Below are 18,936 nucleotides of genomic sequence, written 5' to 3' on the forward strand. Positions count from 1 at the left end.
CTGGCCCTGCAGGATGCGACCCCTTCGGTCTGAGCCCCCATAACAGCCCCCACAATCCCCTCTCCCCTCAAGAGGCCGTGGTGTGAGGTGCAAGTGTCATTTAGGCCACAAGATGGCGCAGGTCTCCCAGGAATAGCCTCCTGGTGACGCGGGGCGGGGGGGTGGGGGTGGGCGGGGGAGTTGGTGGCCTGCAGGAGCCAGGCTCAGAGGTAATGCTTCTATCAGCACAGGCCAAAGCCGCCCTCCAACGGGAAAGGGAAATTCATGGGTCCAAGGTCCCAGGTTTTGTTCCCAAGGCTCCTCGGAAAGACAGGACACATTTTCCTTTGCAAGAATGGATTTACTGTGAGCTCTGAGTTTTCTTCCCTGCCCTCCCCAACTTTCCCCAGGTTGCCCATGCTGAGATTCATCAGACTCTCAGAACTCACGCTGTGGGGCTCCTGTGGCCTGATGTTGAACTTTATTCCTGAAAAGCAAACAGAGAGGATAGTATTAGCAGTGGAAGTATCATGTGGTCCACAGGGACCTGCTTACAGGCTCTTGACTGTGGGTGCCTGGGCTGGAAAAGGCAGTTCAGGGTGGGTGGGAGGAGAGGCATGGCACAGTGCAAGTGCCCCTCCACTCTCCTACCCATGCAGAGAGTGGGGGTGCAGCAGAGACTTGGTCCCACTGGCTCCCAGCTGATGCTCACTTCTGGGTGTCCCACCTCCTGATGTGACCATCAGGAGGGTCCAGAAGGCGCCCTGCCCAAGGGTGCCCACATACCTGCCCAGTGGAGCCGCCAGGAACCTCACAGCCTGCCCCCACCTCACACTTTCATTAAGTCATGGGGAAGCGCCCTTCGGGAAGATCTGTCCGTCTTCTCTTTGTACCCTGTCCTAGCTCTAGCCTTTCTGTGCTTGAAGATGACACACTCGTACCCATACCTCGGCACACAGGCCTGGGAGTGCAACACACTCTTTCCCCTCCGACTTGGGCCTCCCCACTGGCTCCAGAAAGTTCCTTCACCTCGGCATCTGCTTTGCGATTTTGGCCATCTCAGCTGGTCTTGGGGCGCCGGGGTGAGCTGGCTTCATCCTGCTCACCCTGGTTTCCTCCAATGGGCTGAAGAGAGGCCAGCACAGTGATTGATTGCCTGATGAGCCTTTATTGGCGACTAGGGGGAGATGGAGAGAGATTAGTGCATCACTGGCCACACTCCAGACTGTTCGCTCTGCCCACCAAGGAGGTGCTTTGCCTGCGCTGGGGCGGGGGCCGCTCAGGTTAAGCTCTGGGGAGTCGAATCTTTGACCAGAGGAGAGGATTTTGCTTTGCTCCGTTTGGTCCCAGTTTGGTCCTTTTCAGGGGAGGTCCTAGGAGAACGAGAGGATTTCCTTTGGGGGAACCTATTTAGGAGTCTTGGCTTCCTTCCCCATCCCAGCCTGGCCTCTGAGGCATCGGGGTTCTTCCTGCCCCTGTGCCATGTGAGTGGACATTTCTGCTCTGAGGCTTTGCCAAAAGCCACAGTCACAGTCAGAACCGGCCATCCTTTAAACAAGTGGAAAGCTCCAACTTCCAACTGGCACAATGGGGCGCCATGTTGACCACACCTGACTGTGTTCTGTTTGCTGTTGGGGGTGGGGATTGTTCTGAAGGCACTTCCCCTGCTGTCGCTGTGTACACGGCGGAGGTCCAGTGGCTGGAGCCCAGCTGTCGAGGGGACATCCAGGTCCTCTGTCCCTGACCCAGGGACTCTGCTGATTCCTTGTGAGGTCCATTTTTACAGGTTCAGCCACTGCTATGACCCTGGCCTTATACTGGTCAGTCTGAGGATGTGCCCACAATTCTCCTTCATTCATCTGCAAGTGAGAGTGGGGGAACGTGAGGGTCACCCCTGGGCTGGAAAACCTAAATTCTCCGAGCCTGCCTGGACCTTTTCCGTCTCCCAAGAGAGGTGGAGGTGAAGGCACAACTTATGTTGCATCTTTCTTCTCTGCAATACTATTCTTTGACCTCTTTGCCCAGAGGATGACCCTTCCCTGGGCAAAGGGCAGAGTGTCCACACCTTCCTGGGCATCCCCCAGCTTATGTGCATTATATGTGTGTGCATGTGGCTGAGCCCTGAAACAGGCCTTCCAGATTCTTCCATGGAGAGGGGGAAGCTCCCTGTAGAACTGGCTGCACCCCTCAGGGGGTGGGGTGTGAGCAGCGGGTGCCTGACCTTGAGGCAGGAGCCTCTTAGAATTAAGCCCCTCAAAGGGTCCCCTTCTCAGCCCAGAGCCTCCTTCCCTCTGCCGCCCCCCCTTCCCCGCGCCCTTCTACATCTCTTCAGGTGGCAGTCGCCAGCATGAGCTTCCTGAGCTCATTTCCCTCTGATACGTGCAAGTTCCCTCTTGCAGCCAATGATCACAGATCCCTTCACCAGAAGGGACCCTCTGCACACTCAGTTTTCCTTCATGCTTCCGGGTTTCCTTAATTATTTTCTGATGGCAGCTGGCTCTGCTAAATCACCTTTCCTCCTCAGAGCCTCAGACACAGGAATTTACTCTGCTTGTCAATCCTGTCAACTTGTCAAGGTGCGATGGTGCTTATTTATATTCCTTTTCTGGAGCAAATGAGTCGTGCCAGATTTGGCCGAGAATGGGTTGAGGAGCCACTTACAAAAGGCATCTTGCCAGCAGGTGAAGTCAGATGAGGATATGCCTACAGAGTCACAGCCCCTACGGCTGTGACCTCCCACCAGCTCTATCCCCTCAGCCTGGAGGGTGGTGGGCTGTGAGGTCTGACCCATTTTTATCTGTGCAGACTGCACAGGAGGGCTCTGAGGCTGAAGGGTTTCCAAGACAGGTCGGGCCAGAGCTCTGAGCCCAGCCTGGAGAGAAAGTCCTTGCTGGACAGAGCCCAGGGCTGGGTGAGTCTCCTGAGCTCTTGGCCACTTTTGCCCAACAAAGCCAACCTGGTTGCAATTGTCCCCTTTGAAAAAAAACAATTATCTTGTGGAAAACCCAACAACAGATCTTATGTGGAGCCTGAGTTTGCCACAAGTTGCATGTTCGTGACCCTTAAACGTATGGCAGCTTGTTTGCAGACTGTGAGCCTATCTCACATGGCCACTTTGGAATAAAGAAACTTAAGGAAGGAAATGTAACAGAAATGGCCGGAAATGGCCCCGCTGGCCAGGGTCCCAGTGTCCTTACTTTTTTCTTGGAGGAAGCTGCTCTTTCACACACTGTTCAGATAAAGGCTGAAGCAAAGACCACCCCCAGCTCTGAGCCTGTGACGGCCAGGAGGAGCCTTGGGCATCTTGAGCCTGGGGCCTGCGCATTCCCCAGAGAGCTGCACTTCAGGACCCTGGACAGCTCCAGGGAGCGGCCCGGGAAGGGCCCTGCCTCTGCTGCAGCACCAGGAAGGTATTGTCACCAGGAGCCCCCGGAACCCTTGCCATGGGGGACTTGGCCTCAACATAACACCACCTGCCCAGCCCCCAAATAAGTCTAAGAGGTAGATAAAAGCCATATGCCCCCAGCCTTCTCTTCCATCCAATGTCACCATGCTGCGTCTCACCTCGCCTGTCTCCCTCACGCCTACCCTGCTGCAGGAACCCCCAAGGCCAGTCATGTACACCCTCTGCTTTCAGAGTCTGAGTCACCTGTCCTCTCCCTTCAGCATAATATTAATAACCTGTAAGGGAGCCCTATCCCCCTGCACGGAAAGAAATAAACGACCACTTTCTCTTTCTGGACAGAGGAGATTCGCAGAGTGGTTGAAGCACATGCAGTACAATAGCAGTGAGCAGCGGTGAGAGTAAACACGGTGTGGGCTATTGGGGCTGCCAAGCGCGCTCCACACTGCGAGCCCTCCGTTGGCTGAAGAAGCTTCCTGGCTGCCTGCCAAGGGGATGGAGCGACTGATGAGAGTGAGAGGCCAGCCCTATAATTAGGCCATGCAGCCTGGGTCTGCAGCAGAGCTGGGGAGGGGGGTCACTGGCATGTGGGCTGTTGGGGAGGACGGTCCCTAGCCCACCACTCCTCTCTGAATCACAGGAGGGAGACCTGCTGGGTTCAGTTCAGAAGTCCCAATCCTGGATGCCCAGGACCCACGGGGGGTGGGGGCTGGGGACCAGCCTTTCGGTCTGGCTGTGTAGACAGGTGACACTGACGTGGGTCAAAACAGGACTCAAGTGCCTAGAAAGGGCTGCCTCATGAGCCCTTGACCCCCTATAGCCCCAGGCTGGTCATTTGAGGAGAGTGACTGCTGTTCTGGCTGCTCAAGTCCCAGCCCTGGGCCCTGATGGGCAGTGGGGAGGGTCCTGCCACTCTAAACACTGCAGCCTTGGGGAAGGCACGGCTGTCCTGAAGGAGTCAGAGCCACAAAGAGGGACAGAGATGGGAGAGAACTGGAGGGGCCAGGAGGGGCCACAGGCTATGAGTGCAAGTGCGGAGTCCCTGCCCTGTCCGCAGTTTCAGACTCGTGGTCCTTGGATTCCCCAGAGTTTCCTGCATTGAGCTGGGTCTCCTTGGCTCCTTTTCCACAGCCTGGCCCTTCCGGCGGCTGAGTTTGCATGATGGACATCCCCACACCCATCTGTGCTGTCCACCCACATGTTCACTTATGCTGCCCATCAGGCCAGGAAACTCCAGGGGTTTCAGGCTGGGCGGAGCCAGGAGAGACACCAAAGGCAAGTCCCCCACTGCACCTCGGTTGCCTCCCGTGCGAGATCCTGCCTCCAAGCATCGGTCCCACCCCAGATTCCCTGGCAGTTGCATCTGGTGGGATGAACACCGTTGCCCTGCTCTGCTGTTTCCATATCCCAATTAGAAAGAAGTTGATCCTGTACCTACCATGTGTACTGGGAGAGAGGTCTTCATGCCCTGGGGCAGCCCTCCCTGGCTGGCCAGTGTGCAGGCCCTCACGCAAGCGGTGACGAGCTACAAGGTGTGAGGCTGGGATGCTGGCAGGAGAAACAGCAGCCAGGGTGCATGTGCTGGCTGCTTGGGTCAGGGGAGAGACCCTGAGGGAGCTGCGAGGCCCCCCTCTGCAGGGAGTCTGAAAGGTTTCTGAATGAGGGTCCCCCAGAGAAACCACCAATAGGATATATATATGCGGAGAAGGGTTTAGTTTAAGCAGTTGGCTCTTGCAGTTGTGGAGGATGGGTGAAATCTGCAGGGCAGGCCACGTCCTAGAGACCCAGGGAAGAACTGATGGTGCAGCTCGGGCCTGAGGGCCTTCTGGAGGCAGAATTCTCTCCTTCTCTTCTCCTAAGGCCTTCCACTGATTGGATGAGGCCCACCCACATTGTGGAGGGTAATCTCTTTACTCAAAGTCTATTAACTCAAAGGTAATCATATCTAGGGACTTCCCTGGCGGTCCAGTGGTTAAAGACTTCACCTTCCGACGCAGGGGTTGGTGCGGGTTCCATCCCTGGTCGGGGAGCTAAGATCCCGCATGCCTCAGGGCCAAGAAACCAAAAACATAAAACAGAAGCAATATTGTAACAAAAATTCAATAAAGACTTTTAAAAAGGGTCCACATCAAAAAATAAAAAAATAAAGGTAATCACATCTAAAAAATATCTTCACAGTAACATCTGGACTGGTGTTTGACCAAACATCTGGGCACCACAGCCTAGTCAAGCTGATATATAAACTTAACCCTCACAGAGGGTGTAGTAGTTTCCTAGGGCTGCTGTAACAGAGTACCACAAAACAGGTTGGAGTAAAAATAACAATAATTTATTCTCTCACAGTTCTGGAGGCCAGATGTCTGAAATGAAGGCGTCAGCAGGGCCCTGCTCCCTCTGGAGCCTCAAGGGGAGGGTCCTTCCTTGCCTCGTCTAGCTTCTGGCTGCCCCAGATGTTCCTTGGCTGTGGCAATTTAGATCCAACCTCTGCCTCTGTCTTCACATGGCTGTCTTATGTACCTGTCCCTTCTCCTCTGGTCGTTTTGAATTAGGGCCCACCCTAATGACCTCATCTTGATGACATCTGCAAAGAGCCTATAATATGGTCAAATTCACAGGTACTAGAGGCTGAGACTTCAACCTATTTGGGGGGGGGGCACAATTCAATTCATAACAGGGGGGAAGCGACTTCAGAGGGCTTTAAGAGCACTGGGCAGGAATAGCCTGGAGGAGGTGAGAAAACACTTCCCTTGCTGGGTTGGGTGGTCCAATTAGTAACGAAGGATTGTATTAGTTCTCCGTGTTCTTGGGGCAGAAACTGTGTCAGACAGAGTCTGGCACAAGGTCTGGCACACAGCAGGAGCTCAGTAAACGCTTGTGAAAAAGCCGAGGCTTCCTGGACTGAGAGCTGGCCCTGGAGAGGGGGACGGGTGCTGGGCTTCTCTGTGCAGCCCAGGGTTCCGGCTGGGCTTCTCCGGCTCGGCCTGGTAGCCTGAGAAGCGTCTGTGTGTCTGGGTGGCAGGTGCCAGCCGAGTAGCCGGATGCAGACAGGAGCTGCGCCGGCTGAGGGTTTGTCCACCCCACCCCGGCTGTGTGGGGTCTGTGTGGTCAGAACTAGGTCACACCCAGCTGGCTCCCTCCCATTGCAACCTGGGGGCCACCTGGCCAGGGCCTGCTCCTGGGTCCTCGCAGTGGCTGTATCTCCTCTGGCTCTTCTCCCACCAGCTCAGGCTCTGCCCTTCTGAGGGGCAAGCCCTCCTGACCGGCCCCTCGGCCTCTGTCTGCCTCATTGTGAGCTGCTCCCTTCATCTGGGCAGATTGTTAATTTATGCAGATTTGATGCAAAACTCAGCAATTAGAGGGCAGCCTGGACTCAAGGCACAGAATTCAGATGGAAGAAGCCTCACCAAAGGGCCTTAAATTCTCACTTGTGTTCACTGGAAAATTCAACTCATTAAATTCTCTGCTAGGGCCTCAGCTCACAGCCATGCCACCTCTGCTGCCCCCAGGGCCCAGGGCAGGCAAATGGGGCTCCAGGCAGCAGGGGGCCCCAGACAAAGATGCCGGCTGCTCCTGGAACCAAAAGGTGGCTCTGTAGTCAGTGTGGACCTTGGGGAAAGGCGGGGGTCAGGCCACACATGGTCCTGGGCGGGACAGCAGGTGGCCCTGCAGGGCTCTGTCCTCTTGTCTCAGCCTCTGGGGAGTGGGGAGAACTTCTTCAAGTTGCTCTGAGACAACCAAACTCACAGTGGGGTCACCTTTGGCCCCAGACCAGAGCAAGGGCTTCCTCTCCCTTAACCTAGAGACTCCACTCTGAGTCACAGCTTTTAACAAGGGGTCAGCATATTTAAAAAGAAGGAAAAAAGAAAACAAGAACACTGCTGTGTGACCTTAACCTCACTCAACTTTAGTCTCCTCGCCAGGAAGATGGGATAAAAATACCCCTCTCCCAGTTCCACAAAGGTGTAAATGAAACGATGCACAGTGGTGGGCCTAGAGAGAGCACACAGGATAGAAGCCACCGGCCACTGGTATTCCCATCAAATGGACACCTTCGCCCCGGCTGAGTTTCCCTGAGCCCAGCTCCCGCACGATCACAGGCCCTCTGGGACCTGTCTGCGGGGGAGGGAAGCGGGAATCTTCCCGTCTTGGCCTGATGGGCACCTGACAGCTCGGCCCACTACTTGTTTTGTTTAGCGATTCCATTCCCTCGCCTCTGAGATTAGGATCCACATTTCAACTGGGTAGTTCCTTGTCCGCTCAGCCTTGGCTGTGAATCCCCTTGGAGCTGTCAGAGTGGAGCGCTGGAGCTGCCCGTCAATCAACCAGCCAGCCAGTCAGAGGGTCTGCAAAGCCAACAGCTGTCCTGCCGCCCCACCCCTACCCATCTGCCCATCACTTGGTTGGGTGGGGGTGGGGGGTCCCTGGGCATCCTCCGTGTGTCCGCCTGTCCACAGGGGAGGGGTCCCCAGCTCCCACTTCGAGGCTCTCCTGTGTCAGAGCCTGGGGGTGACTCCACCACGTTCAGGGTGTGTGTGTGGCCCCAGCGCACGTGCCACGCACTGCTCTGCGCCCTCACATAGGCACGTTGCCTGGAACAGGACCTGGTACGTCGTGCTGCTGCACCATGTGTGCCAAGGGGACGCATCACACCACATCTCTGTGCCGCACACACGCACGCTTCCTGCTGTGTGCCGCGGCCTGCGCTGGGCGGGGAGGCTATGTTCACGTCCATGTACGGTTTCTGGGAGCACGTGGCACACGCTTTAGAGCAAGCCATACCTTTTCTTTCCTTTATGTATTCCTTCAGCACACACAGGCCTGGAAGGATAAGCAGGAGCTAGTGAATGCTGCTGCAGATGAGAAAGAACCAAGCTCGTGACCCTCGCCGGCAAAGTCACGGTGCCCCCCGGCGGCACCTGCAGCGCGGGAGCTGGTGGCAGAACACAGTCAGGCAGGCCACCACCGTCTGTCCTTTCACTCCACACTGACTGAGCACTGTACGTGTCAGGCAGTGTCTTAGGCACCAGTGACGGCGTCTTGGCCATGAACGGGACAGTCGTGGCCCTGCCCTCATGGAGTTTACAGGAGGTGAGGCGCTGAACAGTGGTTCCAAGTGTGATGGCAGTCACGGAGGACGTGGCAGGCGGCAAGTGGAGGGGGACGCCAGCAAGTCCAGGGCATCAGGTGAGGTCTCCCTTAGGCAGTGACAGTTAATTGACACCTGAAGGTAATGAGGGCATTCCTGGCAGAGGTCGATGGCCTTGACCATGACAGCAGGGCTCATGGGATGCAGAGATGCAGAGACTGAAGGGTGTCCAGAAATGGCAGGACCATGGTGGTTGCAGGGAGGACCAGCAAGAAAGGGGCCGTCTGGTCCCGGCAAAGGTAGCAGGTCCTTAACTTCTCTCCTAAGTCCCCAAGGGGAGCCTAGAAGGGCTTTAAGCTGCGAGTTATTTTGAATTTGAGTGATTCTGAGAGGAAGAGCTGAAGCCAGAGCGGAAAGGCTGGTCCGTGGATGTTGCCATTGTCCGCGCAGGACAGGTCTGAGGCCTGGCCCCAGGTGACGACGGTAGAAAGTGGGGAAACGTGTGAAGAATATTTCAGGAGGAACAGTCGGCAGTAGGAGGTGTGCTGGTAAATGTTTAACAACTGGCTCCGTGGGCGGCGGGGTGGGGGAGGAGCCTAACTTGTAGTGTTTGCTGATTTCCGTCGTGTAGGTACTCCTACCATGGCAGATGCCAAGCTACTGATGTAAATGTGGAGTTGGGCCCTTGTGGATTAGTACCAGTGGGCCCCTGGGTCAGCAGGACCTGGGGACTGACTGGAAGCGGAGTCAGGGATCCTGGCTTCCAGCTTGAGCAGCAGGGGTGTGCTGGTGGCACTTCCTGCGAAGGGGGGCAGATCCTCATTGAGTCTGAGATGCCTACGGGTCTCCCAAGTGCAGATGTCCAGAGGGCAGCTGAAGGAGGGACGATGGGGGGCAGGTGTATGAGCTGGGGCACATTCCATGGCCTGTGGCTCTCTGGGGTCGGTGATGGTGTGGGACCAGCACTTTCCAGAGGACAGAAAGCAGGGCAGACGCAGCCAATTACCTGAAGCACAAGCAGTGGGCCTGGCCTGAGTCCTGCCTTTGTCCACAGCCCACGGGGAGCCACGGCTCCGGCTCTTGAGTCGCTGTGACCAGGTTAAATGGGATGGATGTAATGTTCCTCCTGTTCGGCTGTCAGGGGCCCCTGGTGACTGGTCTCCAGCCAGCTCTGCAGGAAGGGGCCTAATTTGGTGAGATCCTGCTGGGGGTTGCCAGAAAATAAAAACGGTGAGTCATTCTGGAGCCTGAGGCTGAGATGGCCCCACTGAGGGGCTGCCTGTTTGCAGGTAAAATGCCAAAAACACCGACTGGCCCAGGCCTGTGACAGACTCTCCTTCACCGGAGCCGAGTCAGGCCATCAGAGGCCGCCGGCGGGGCAGCCTCATTACCGCGATGGCCTGGCCACAAGATAATGATCGGGCCGGCTCAAGCCGGCTTAAGGATGTGACGTTCCGGCCGCGGCATCAATTACTGAGCTGTCCTGTGGCTGTCAGACCCATCACAGCTGCTGCCTGTGATACCCTGAAGAGCCGCAACAGTAAATCCGTCCTAGCTGATGCATCCTCGAAGGGCCCCCCACCTGCTGCAGGGGCCGCTCGGTGAGGGAGGCAGCCCAGGTTCCCAGGGGGGAGTCGGGCTCCTGCAATTGAGACTGCAAAGGGCCGCCCAGGGGCTCGGGGTGGATGCGCGGGTCCTCAGAGGGCCGCCCCAGATGGCCGTGCATCGGCAGTCACGCTGTCCACTGATCGTGCCCGGAGGGGCACCTGGGCCCGACTCCAGCACCTCCCAGGCCCATCCTCTCTCCAGTGTCTCCTCCAGCACCATCGGGACCCCCCCGCCTCCCCGAGGGGCAGTGGCATTTCAGGGATCATCCTGTGTGCCCCTGAGCAGAACTGAGCCCCTGGTGACTCACAGATGGCAAGGGCGAGGCAGGGGGCCCTGGCAGTCAACCCAGCTGTTCTCTGCCATGGGTCTGGAGAGCTGCAGTCCACAGCTAACCCTAACCCCAAGGCAGGGCCTTGAAAGTGGAGTCGGTCCAGCCAAGGACCGGGCCACCAGCAGCTCAGGAAGTCTTCGGCCTGAGGATTTGGCCGGGTCCTCCAAGAGGTAAGGCATTAATCCTGGCCTTGGCAGCGGCTGGCTGTGGAGACGCCACCTTCCCTGGACATCTGGCTAAGACCCACTCACTCTCCCTTCTGTCTGGCCAGCTCTTGGCTCTGCCCAGCTCATCACCCTGGGGCCCAGCCAGCAGTGGACCTGGCTGGCTGGGGGCTGACCATGGCATCCCCAGCCATCCTGGGGGCACAGAAAACCTGTCCTCCCACTGCTCCATCACAGCGTGCTGGAGCTGGGCTCTACACCCACGTCACGCACTCATGCAAAGACCCACAGGCCCTGTGTCCCCAGCGCCCAGCTCACGAAAGGTAACCAATCCTGGGGCACTGACTGCAGGGCTGAGACAAAAGAGGAGGGCAGAGGGGCCCTGCGGGCTGCATGTTCAAAGGTCTTTCTGGAGGCGACTGGGGAATGGCCTGCAGAAACCGAAGGCCTAAAGGAAGAGGAAAAACTGATCGGGATTCTTAAACCCTAATGTAGATGAGCAATGCTGGGCCTGAACTCACGCAGGGCAGGGAGATGAAAGGGGAGGGTAGATTCTGGAGAACCACCAGGTGGGAGGGCTGGAGGGCTTGGTGAGTCAGGGGTATGAGGGGTGAGGACGAGGGAAGTGTCTGGGGTGCCCCGCATAATGCTGTCTGGGGGGTGGGTCCAGGGGGAGGGAGGAGCCACTGGGGGAAGACAACACCCTGGGTTTGTTCATCTTGAACCAGAGACCCAAGACTTGAGTAAGGCCTGCAGATAGAAGCTGGAAACAGTGTCTAGACACAACCCAGCCCAAACTTCCAACATCCTTGAAACACGAGCCAACATAACACTGCATAACAATACCCTCTTAGCTCTGAGCACAAGAATATTAAGTAGAACTACACACTGGAAATATCATCCAGCATTTTCACAATTGTCATGTGTACTTAGAATTTGCCAAAGCAGCAGAGACCCCAGTGCCCCTCTGGTCAGCAGCATTTTGGGGATGTCACCTTAACTCTGAGAGGCACCCTTCACAGGGAACTGCCTGGGTGGGGCACGGGGGCTGCTGGGTTCCTGGCAGGCACTGTCTGAGCTCCCCGAACGTTCCCTTCAAGGCTCAGTTCTCTTAGCCTTGGCCTGCACATTGGCAGCAAAGCTCTGGAAGTTAGACCCGCCCGCTTTGCAAACAGAACATGGTCCCTGTGTAATAGCTGCTCACAGGGTGGCGAGGGCCACTGTGAACAGAAAGCTGAAGAAGATATTCTGAGCTGTCTTTCTGCTTCCTTTGAAGTCCAACCAGCAGCTGCTCTCAGGACGACGAGCACAGATCACAGGCACAGATGCATCCCCTCCCGGCTGTGTGCATTTCCTTCGGAATTAAGATTCCTGTCTGGATTACTGGGCGTGCGTTTTGGGCACCTCTTTGCAGTTGAGAATGTGCAATCCCACAAAACAAAAGCAACCTGGCTCATGCCTTGTCCTTCTATGCCTGTGTGCGGTGGAGCTGAGGGGCTGCCCACGTGGGTGTGTTTGGGGCCGTCCTCTCTAGAATGAATGGTTCTCTGGCTGGGTGAGAGCAGCGCAGCCCACCGAGGCTTCTTCTGCAGGATTAAACATCATTCCTTCTAATGACTTGATTTATGTCTGGAGGTTTACAGCTCCAAACAAAATATTGTGATGATGGCAATAAATCACACCAGGGATGTTTACAACGGCGACTAGAGTGTTTTCTGTTCGTTAGGGAGGTGATTACAGAACGAGGGGCTGCTGTGTGATAGCTCATGTGGGGCAAGGAGTGCCCAGGACACACGTGGCATCAGGCAGAGGGATGCGTGAATGCCTGAGGTTTTTGTGAGAGTTTGTGGTTGGAGATGGCAGGGGATTCAGAAGAGCTGGAAATCCGCAGGAAGGCACTATTCTGGGCGCTGGAGGAGGCTCATGGGTGGTGGACATCCTGAGAATATCATTTCCAGCTTTCAACCACTGTCTCCCCTGCTGCATCCCCGACTGAGGGCACCAGCCAGCTGAGGTCAGGGCCCAGGAACCCATGTATGCCGTTCCTCTGTGCACTGGACAGCTTCCGGAGCACACTGGGGCCATTTGCCAGTCTGCAGCCTTGTCTTGGGTCGGGGGAGGACCTGGATGGCCCAGGCTAGAATGGCTCTTCGGGGCTGAGCTTCCGGGAAGAACGAGGGCCAATCGGCCTGCAGACAGGTGCCCCTGGGCTGGCATCTCTCACTCAGATGGTCAACAGAGAGTGATCTCTTTCCCCCGAGACATCACCCTGCAGAGCAGAGCTCAGAGGAACTGAAGTCAACCTCAAGGTTGGCCAAGGATTTAGACAGGACCCCAGCCTGGGCTCAGGAAGAAACCCACAGCCCTGCTTCCCCAGCTCCCATCCTTCGCTGAAGTCTTCTGTCAGAGAGGCTGTCACCCATGCCCCCAGTGGCTGGGAATGGCTGTCCCTGTGAGGCAGGGCAGAGGCTGGAGTTGGCACGCAAGGAGGGCGAACACTTGAGGGGCTGCCACAGAGCACCCTGGACAGTTCCCACCAGACCAGCTGACGCTCCATTCTGGCCGGAAGTCTGTGAGAGTCCAAGCCTTTTCGTTGGTAAAATGAATCCTGTCCCTGGCATCAAACTGGGGGAAAGGTGATGGGAGGAGGCAGGACTGGGGTCAAGTTCTGGGGGGAGGTCTGCTGATCCCACGGGAACACAGCAGCTCTTCTGGCACTCTCTTCCTAGGCAAAGAGATGTGTTCTCGGAGGAGCCCCATGGCCTTAAATGCCACATCAAAGACAGTGTGCCCACTGGAGGTCATGAGACGGGGTGACTCAGGGATGCTGGGCACTGGGGGAAAGTGATGCGTGACCAGGTATTGGCCCCAGCCGCTGCTCATGGCACATATAACTGGGAGGTGTGGGTGGGGAAATCAGGGTTGGGGGGAGGCTCATGTAGTGCACAGAGGGTGTCTTCCACATCAGACGCGATGCAGCACAGGTGATGGTTGGGGAGATGGCACGTGAGTGGCACACTGACAGCACAGAGGATACTGGGTGGGAAGGGAAGAGGATGGCATGTGGGTGGTGATGGATGGTGGGTAGATGGTTGGTGGATGGGGGTGTGGATGGAAAGTGGATAGTGGATGGATGGGTTGAGGTCCAGGGAAGGGATTTCAAAAAAAAATGTTTTTTATTGGAGTATAGTTGGTTTACCATATTGTGTTAGTTTCTGCTGTATATCAAAGTGAAAGTTACACATATACATATATTCACTCTTTTTTAGATTCTTTTCCATATAGGTCATTACAGAGTATTGAGTAGAGTTCCCCGTGCTATACAGTAAGTCCTTATTAGTTATCTATTTTATGTATAGTAGTGTGTATATGTCAATCAGGGAAGGGATTTGAGATGGATGCTGGGTGAGGACTGGACAGGTGGGTAGCTGGAGGGGTGACGGACGGATGAGGAGGCTACACAGACACAGGCAGGCTCCAGTCCAGCCCCACTGGCCAGAGATGCAGCCTCTGGTTGTGGCTTCCCTGTGGGCAAGATGGACGGGAAGCTCAGTCCCTGACCATCTCTGGCTTCCTTGATGGTCAGGAGGTGGCGTAGGTAACAGCTCCAAGTCAAAGGTAAGCCGGCACCCCCTCTGACCCCCCTTGAGCCCTGAGTGTACATCCTGGCCGCTTCAAAAGATGGCACTTCTCTTTCCACCAAATGCTGAGAGCAATCTCCAATACGTCAGAAGACAAAGCTTCTGTCCATCTTTGATTAAAACAAGGGCCTCCCCCTCAAACAATGTTGTTTGTTTTATAAAGTCTGGCAAATTTTGATAATGAAACCTTCAGAACATATAATACCAAAACTTTTCTAATTCCAGGCAGATAAGGAATAATGGTAACGTATTTCAACTTCAGAAGCAAGAAATAACCTTTTATCACCTAATTTAACAACGTTACTGGGAAAATATGTTAGGAGAATGTAAAAATGCTATTTAAATGATAAAATATGCTGTCTTGGATGGCAAGGATTTTAATTGCCACACTCAGAGTCCAAACACACTTCTATGCCAGCTCTGACAAACACCGCTAATGACATGGTGTCCATAATGAGGCGCGGTGGAGAGGGTCAGCGTCTCCCCCGGGATCTGCAGAAACCCAACAGCTGTCTGGGCTCTGCAGCGCTCATCAACATCCCTGCCTTGTGAAGTATGAACCGGTTCGGTATTAATATTAATCGGCCAACATATTAATATTAATCAGTTAATATATACTTCCCATGACAACAAGAGATAAAGGAATCTTATTATGCGGGGGATCAGGGAACACGGAATATCTAAGTGGATTTCTTTGGGACGCACAGCATGAAGGAGCCTAAGCCTCTTACACGTGTCGTCTCCGCAGAGAATAGAACTGGGGCACACTAGTGGGCAGAGTCACGAGCAGGAAATGCCCGGGGCAGGGTGAATCCTCTCCAGAGGCAGGGAGATGTTTCCCCTAGTTGGCGAGCAGGTTGGTGGGACCGGGGAGGGTGTGGGCGGCCCTCACACCCTTTCCTCTCACAAGAATAGCCGTTCCCAGGGGAAGCAGGCTGCACAGCCCACGAAGAGAGAACACAATGGCCCTGCCCTCGACCCCCAACCCTCCTGGTCCTGGTGAAAGGGGTCCATTGCTTCTGGAATGAATCATCTGGGACCTGGTGGGCGCTGAGGACCCAAGGGTGTCTCATGCACTTCAGCAGGGGAGGTTTTGCTCCTGTTTTGCATGAATGAGAGCATGAATCTCAGAGAGGTCACGTATGCCGCCTGCGTCCACACTGCTGGCCCTGTGGGTGGCAGAGCCGGGGTCCAGGCTAGACCTGTCTGACTTTGTGCCCTTGTTCTAAACATTATACCACACTGCCTATCTGTGTCTGGGGACAGTGGGCTGGCCAGGCAAGGGGGTCACAGCAGGTCTCACAGAGCCATCATGCTGGCATCACATGGACAGAATGAGCACCTGTGCTGCCCACTCTGGGGTTCCTGGGGAGGCCAGCCTGCTGGGCAGTGGCAGGGGGTGGACGGGGGCAGAGCTCTCTCCACCAAGGACTGCCTTCCTGCATGCTCACTTGCAGACAGCTTCCAGAGGCAAAGGCACATCTGAGCACAATTAACATTTTAAGCACTAATTATTTTACTTGGGTGTCTAAGTCTGAGGATCCTTCAATTTCAGTTTAATTGGAGAAAAACGGTCATCAGTTATTGAACAGCGGGAGGGCGGCTCCACGCTTCCCCAATATCGAGCCTCCCCAATACCGAGCCAAGCTGAGAATCATCCAAACATATGGGTCGCCGTGGCAGCAGCCGTGCCTCTGTGCCAGGCGAGGGTGCGGTGGGCGGGCCTCGGGCACCGTGCCCTGCCGTCCCTGACATCTGTTGGGAATGCTTTGGGGCTGAGTTACTCGCCTTTTCGTCTTTTCCATTTTGTTCCATTTTCTGCAACAGCATCTGTTGCAAGAAAACCAACTGCAAGAGGAAATGGGATTCGTTATTAAAAGGAGAGCTTATAACGTCCCCTGCACTCCCCCTTGTACTTGATAATAATCTGCGCTCATAATGAAATCCTCAGGCCCTCCCTGGCATGGCTGGGAGGGTCGGGGGCTGGCAGGGGGTGCACTTACCTGCGGCTGAGGGACATAAGGGCTGTCCTGGGCGGGAAGCTCAGTCCGAGGGGCTTGGGCCAGTGCCCATGGCTGCCTCTCCCTCCTCCGGGGGTGGACACCCGGTGTCCAGGGTCTCATAGGAGAACCATGAGGCTTTGGTGCCCACACTTGTGGAAAGTTAAAAGGAATGTTTTATTTTGCTTTGCTTATTTTTTTTCCCTTCGGTCCTCTATGAGCAACCAATTAAGAGGATCAATAGTTCTGGGCCCCTGACAGGGAGCTGAGAAGGTGGGCCCCAGGAGCCTGGCTGCTGGCGGAGTGGGGCTGCGGCACTCTCCTCTGGCAGAGTCTCTGCAGACTGGATGGCCTGGCCCAAGGCTGGGGGAGGGGGCTGTGGAGGGAGGGGTGGCCCAGGCAGCTCTGGAGAGGAATGAACAAGAGACTCTAAGGAGAAAGGGTCTGTCCCAGTACACGCCCTTGCTTGGGGACCAGAGCCCCCGGTGAGGGCATCTAGTTTTGTGTGCAGCTGGAAAAGCTGAGTTCAGCTGTGACCAGCCGTGGACATGTGACAGGCCCCCGCCCAAGAATGCATCCTTCCAACCCCCACTGACCCCACTCGGTAACCTCCCCTAGTCACAGACTCCCTGACCCCATCAGGGTCTCCTTAGTGCCCCCATGCTGTCACCACCCTGCTCAGGATACCCTTCCCAGGCCTCATCTCTCTCTCTCTCAGCTTCCAGACGCCTGGCCTTTTGTCCTTGGGGAGAGACCCCACTTCCCAGGCAGGCCTGATAGACCACCCTGGTGCAGGGTCTGGGTCTTTCCAGGCCTGACCCCTCAGGCCTGCGTCTGGGTGCTGTGGCCCCTCAGTCACGTCAGCTGCCTGGGATCACCCTTAACCCAGGCTCTGGCTTCACAGAGGCCCTTGGGCCCTGCAGGACTCAGGCGATGCAGCCTGTGGACAGAGGAAGGGCAGGAGCCACCCATCTGAGCGCCTGGTACGGCCCCTCCTCGCCTGATGTGCGCAATGACCCCAATCTTTTCAAGACCCCAGCACTGTGTGAGCCCACCGCACGTGCCCACCCTCTGCAAGGGGCCCCTGCCTCCCTTCCCTGGGGCTCTGATCCTAGAAGGCTGGGTCTCCCACCTCAGCAGCCCACCCACCGCACCCAGAGACCACCCTGGGGGCCACCCAGGGAAGAGCCCACTCTGCTCCCACACCGACCCTGTTTTCCTTGTCAGTGAGGGTATTTGTTGATTCCAGGTACCCTTGTAGAAGCTCTGGACCCTTACAGAAGCCCACAGGGTCGGTGTTATTTTGACCCAACTTGACCCATGAAGAGACAGAGATGCACACATGTTAAGCCACCCAAGGGCGCACAGCTGGTCAGTGGCTGAGCTGGGATTTAAACCCAGTGGTCCTGGGCCCCAGGGGCTGCTCTCCTCCCCGCCTACTGCGTTCTCAGGGTCTTGCTGAGCACGGACACGGGCTGCCCTTGCTCCCTCTCCTCAGCACCCAGCTCCCCCGTTCCACTCCCACTCCGCACGGCCTCTCAGGGGGTTGACTCAGGGTGGGGACTTTCCTTGCTGCCTCCCTCCAGCTTCAGCCTGGGCCGTATCTGAAACAGCTTCTGGAACTTCTCTGACGCCCTCAGGCATCTGTGTGCAATTGTGGGACGTGAGCTTCCCAGCCTGAGTTTCTTCTTTAGACTCTCCTTGGCTGTCTGCCTTCAGTCCTGGCTGCCTCCCCCTGGGCTGTGGTCCCTGCTCCCTCACTGCACCGGCTTCTGCATTAATGAAGGTGGCCTGGCCCTGAGGGTCCGAGCTGTGAGGGTCCCCACGGAGCCCATGAGCAGCAGCTGTTCACTGGCCTGCGGCCTCAGTTTTACCAACTCTATAATGGGAAATCAGTGGCTTGGTACCCACGGACGAATGTGTTCCCCAGGGGAAAGGGCGACATGAACAACCTGGTGAAGGGGCATGCAGCCACTGTGTTCAGATGGTAGAGCTCCTGGGTGCCCAGGTGTGGACCAGACCCTCATCTTCCCCTCCTCAGCTGGGAGCCCCACCCAGGCTGCAAGCAGAAGTGAACCCCGGGGAAAGAAGGCTCTGGTGAAGGGAACCTCGGCTGCTGGAGGGGACAGGGCCACAGCCGCTCAGTGGTGCTGGTACCAGAATGCAGGTGGCACCATGTGGCTGCAAGAGCAAGCCCTCCTGCCAGAAGCTGTGGCTTCCACTTCTTGCCTTGCCCGGTTCCAGACTCGCTCCGGTCTTGCATCTCCTCACGTGGAAAATGGGATGATAAGGGGGACTCTGGGGAGGGCGGCAGGAGCTCATCCACGGGAGATGAAAAGCAGAGTGCCCAGGGCTGCTAAGTACCAGGGGCAAATTTAGATCCGATTGCTAAGTATCACACAGTGGGATGGCCTGTCTCTAATAGCCCCTCTGGGTCAAAAGAAGAACTGATTTGGGTGAGGCGGGCGCAGATCTAGCCTCAGGCCTGAGGGCAGCATGCCTTGGTCCTCGATGGGAGGAGGTGCTGCACAGGGCAGTTCTGTCCACAGGCCCTCACTCATCTCCTCCTGCTGCCCATCCTGAGAGAAATGGGAATCTCCATCCACGGGACCACACTTAGAGCTTGTTAGGGGTGTAAACTTTGTAGCTGCACCCAGCAGGCAGACGCAGGGAGAGTCAAGACCAGCCTTCAAGCTGCTTCCACAGTCTCTACCAAAAAGCCAT

At 56.2% G+C, this 18,936-nt stretch overlaps 1 protein-coding gene across 1 annotated transcript in view; it reads right to left on the reverse strand.

Moving 5' to 3' along the window:
- CHST8 (carbohydrate sulfotransferase 8) overlaps positions 1-18,936 on the reverse strand; it is a 66,406-nt gene that overhangs the window by 1,249 nt on the left and 46,221 nt on the right. Inside the window, exon 2 of the mRNA XM_059905005.1 lies at positions 429-466. Within this exon, the coding sequence (XP_059760988.1) occupies positions 429-466 (38 nt within the window). The remainder of the gene's footprint in view (positions 1-428; positions 467-18,936) is intronic.

The sequence above is a fragment of the Balaenoptera ricei genome, chromosome 19 (assembly GCF_028023285.1).
Source record: "Balaenoptera ricei isolate mBalRic1 chromosome 19, mBalRic1.hap2, whole genome shotgun sequence".
Taxonomy (NCBI): domain Eukaryota; kingdom Metazoa; phylum Chordata; class Mammalia; order Artiodactyla; family Balaenopteridae; genus Balaenoptera; species Balaenoptera ricei.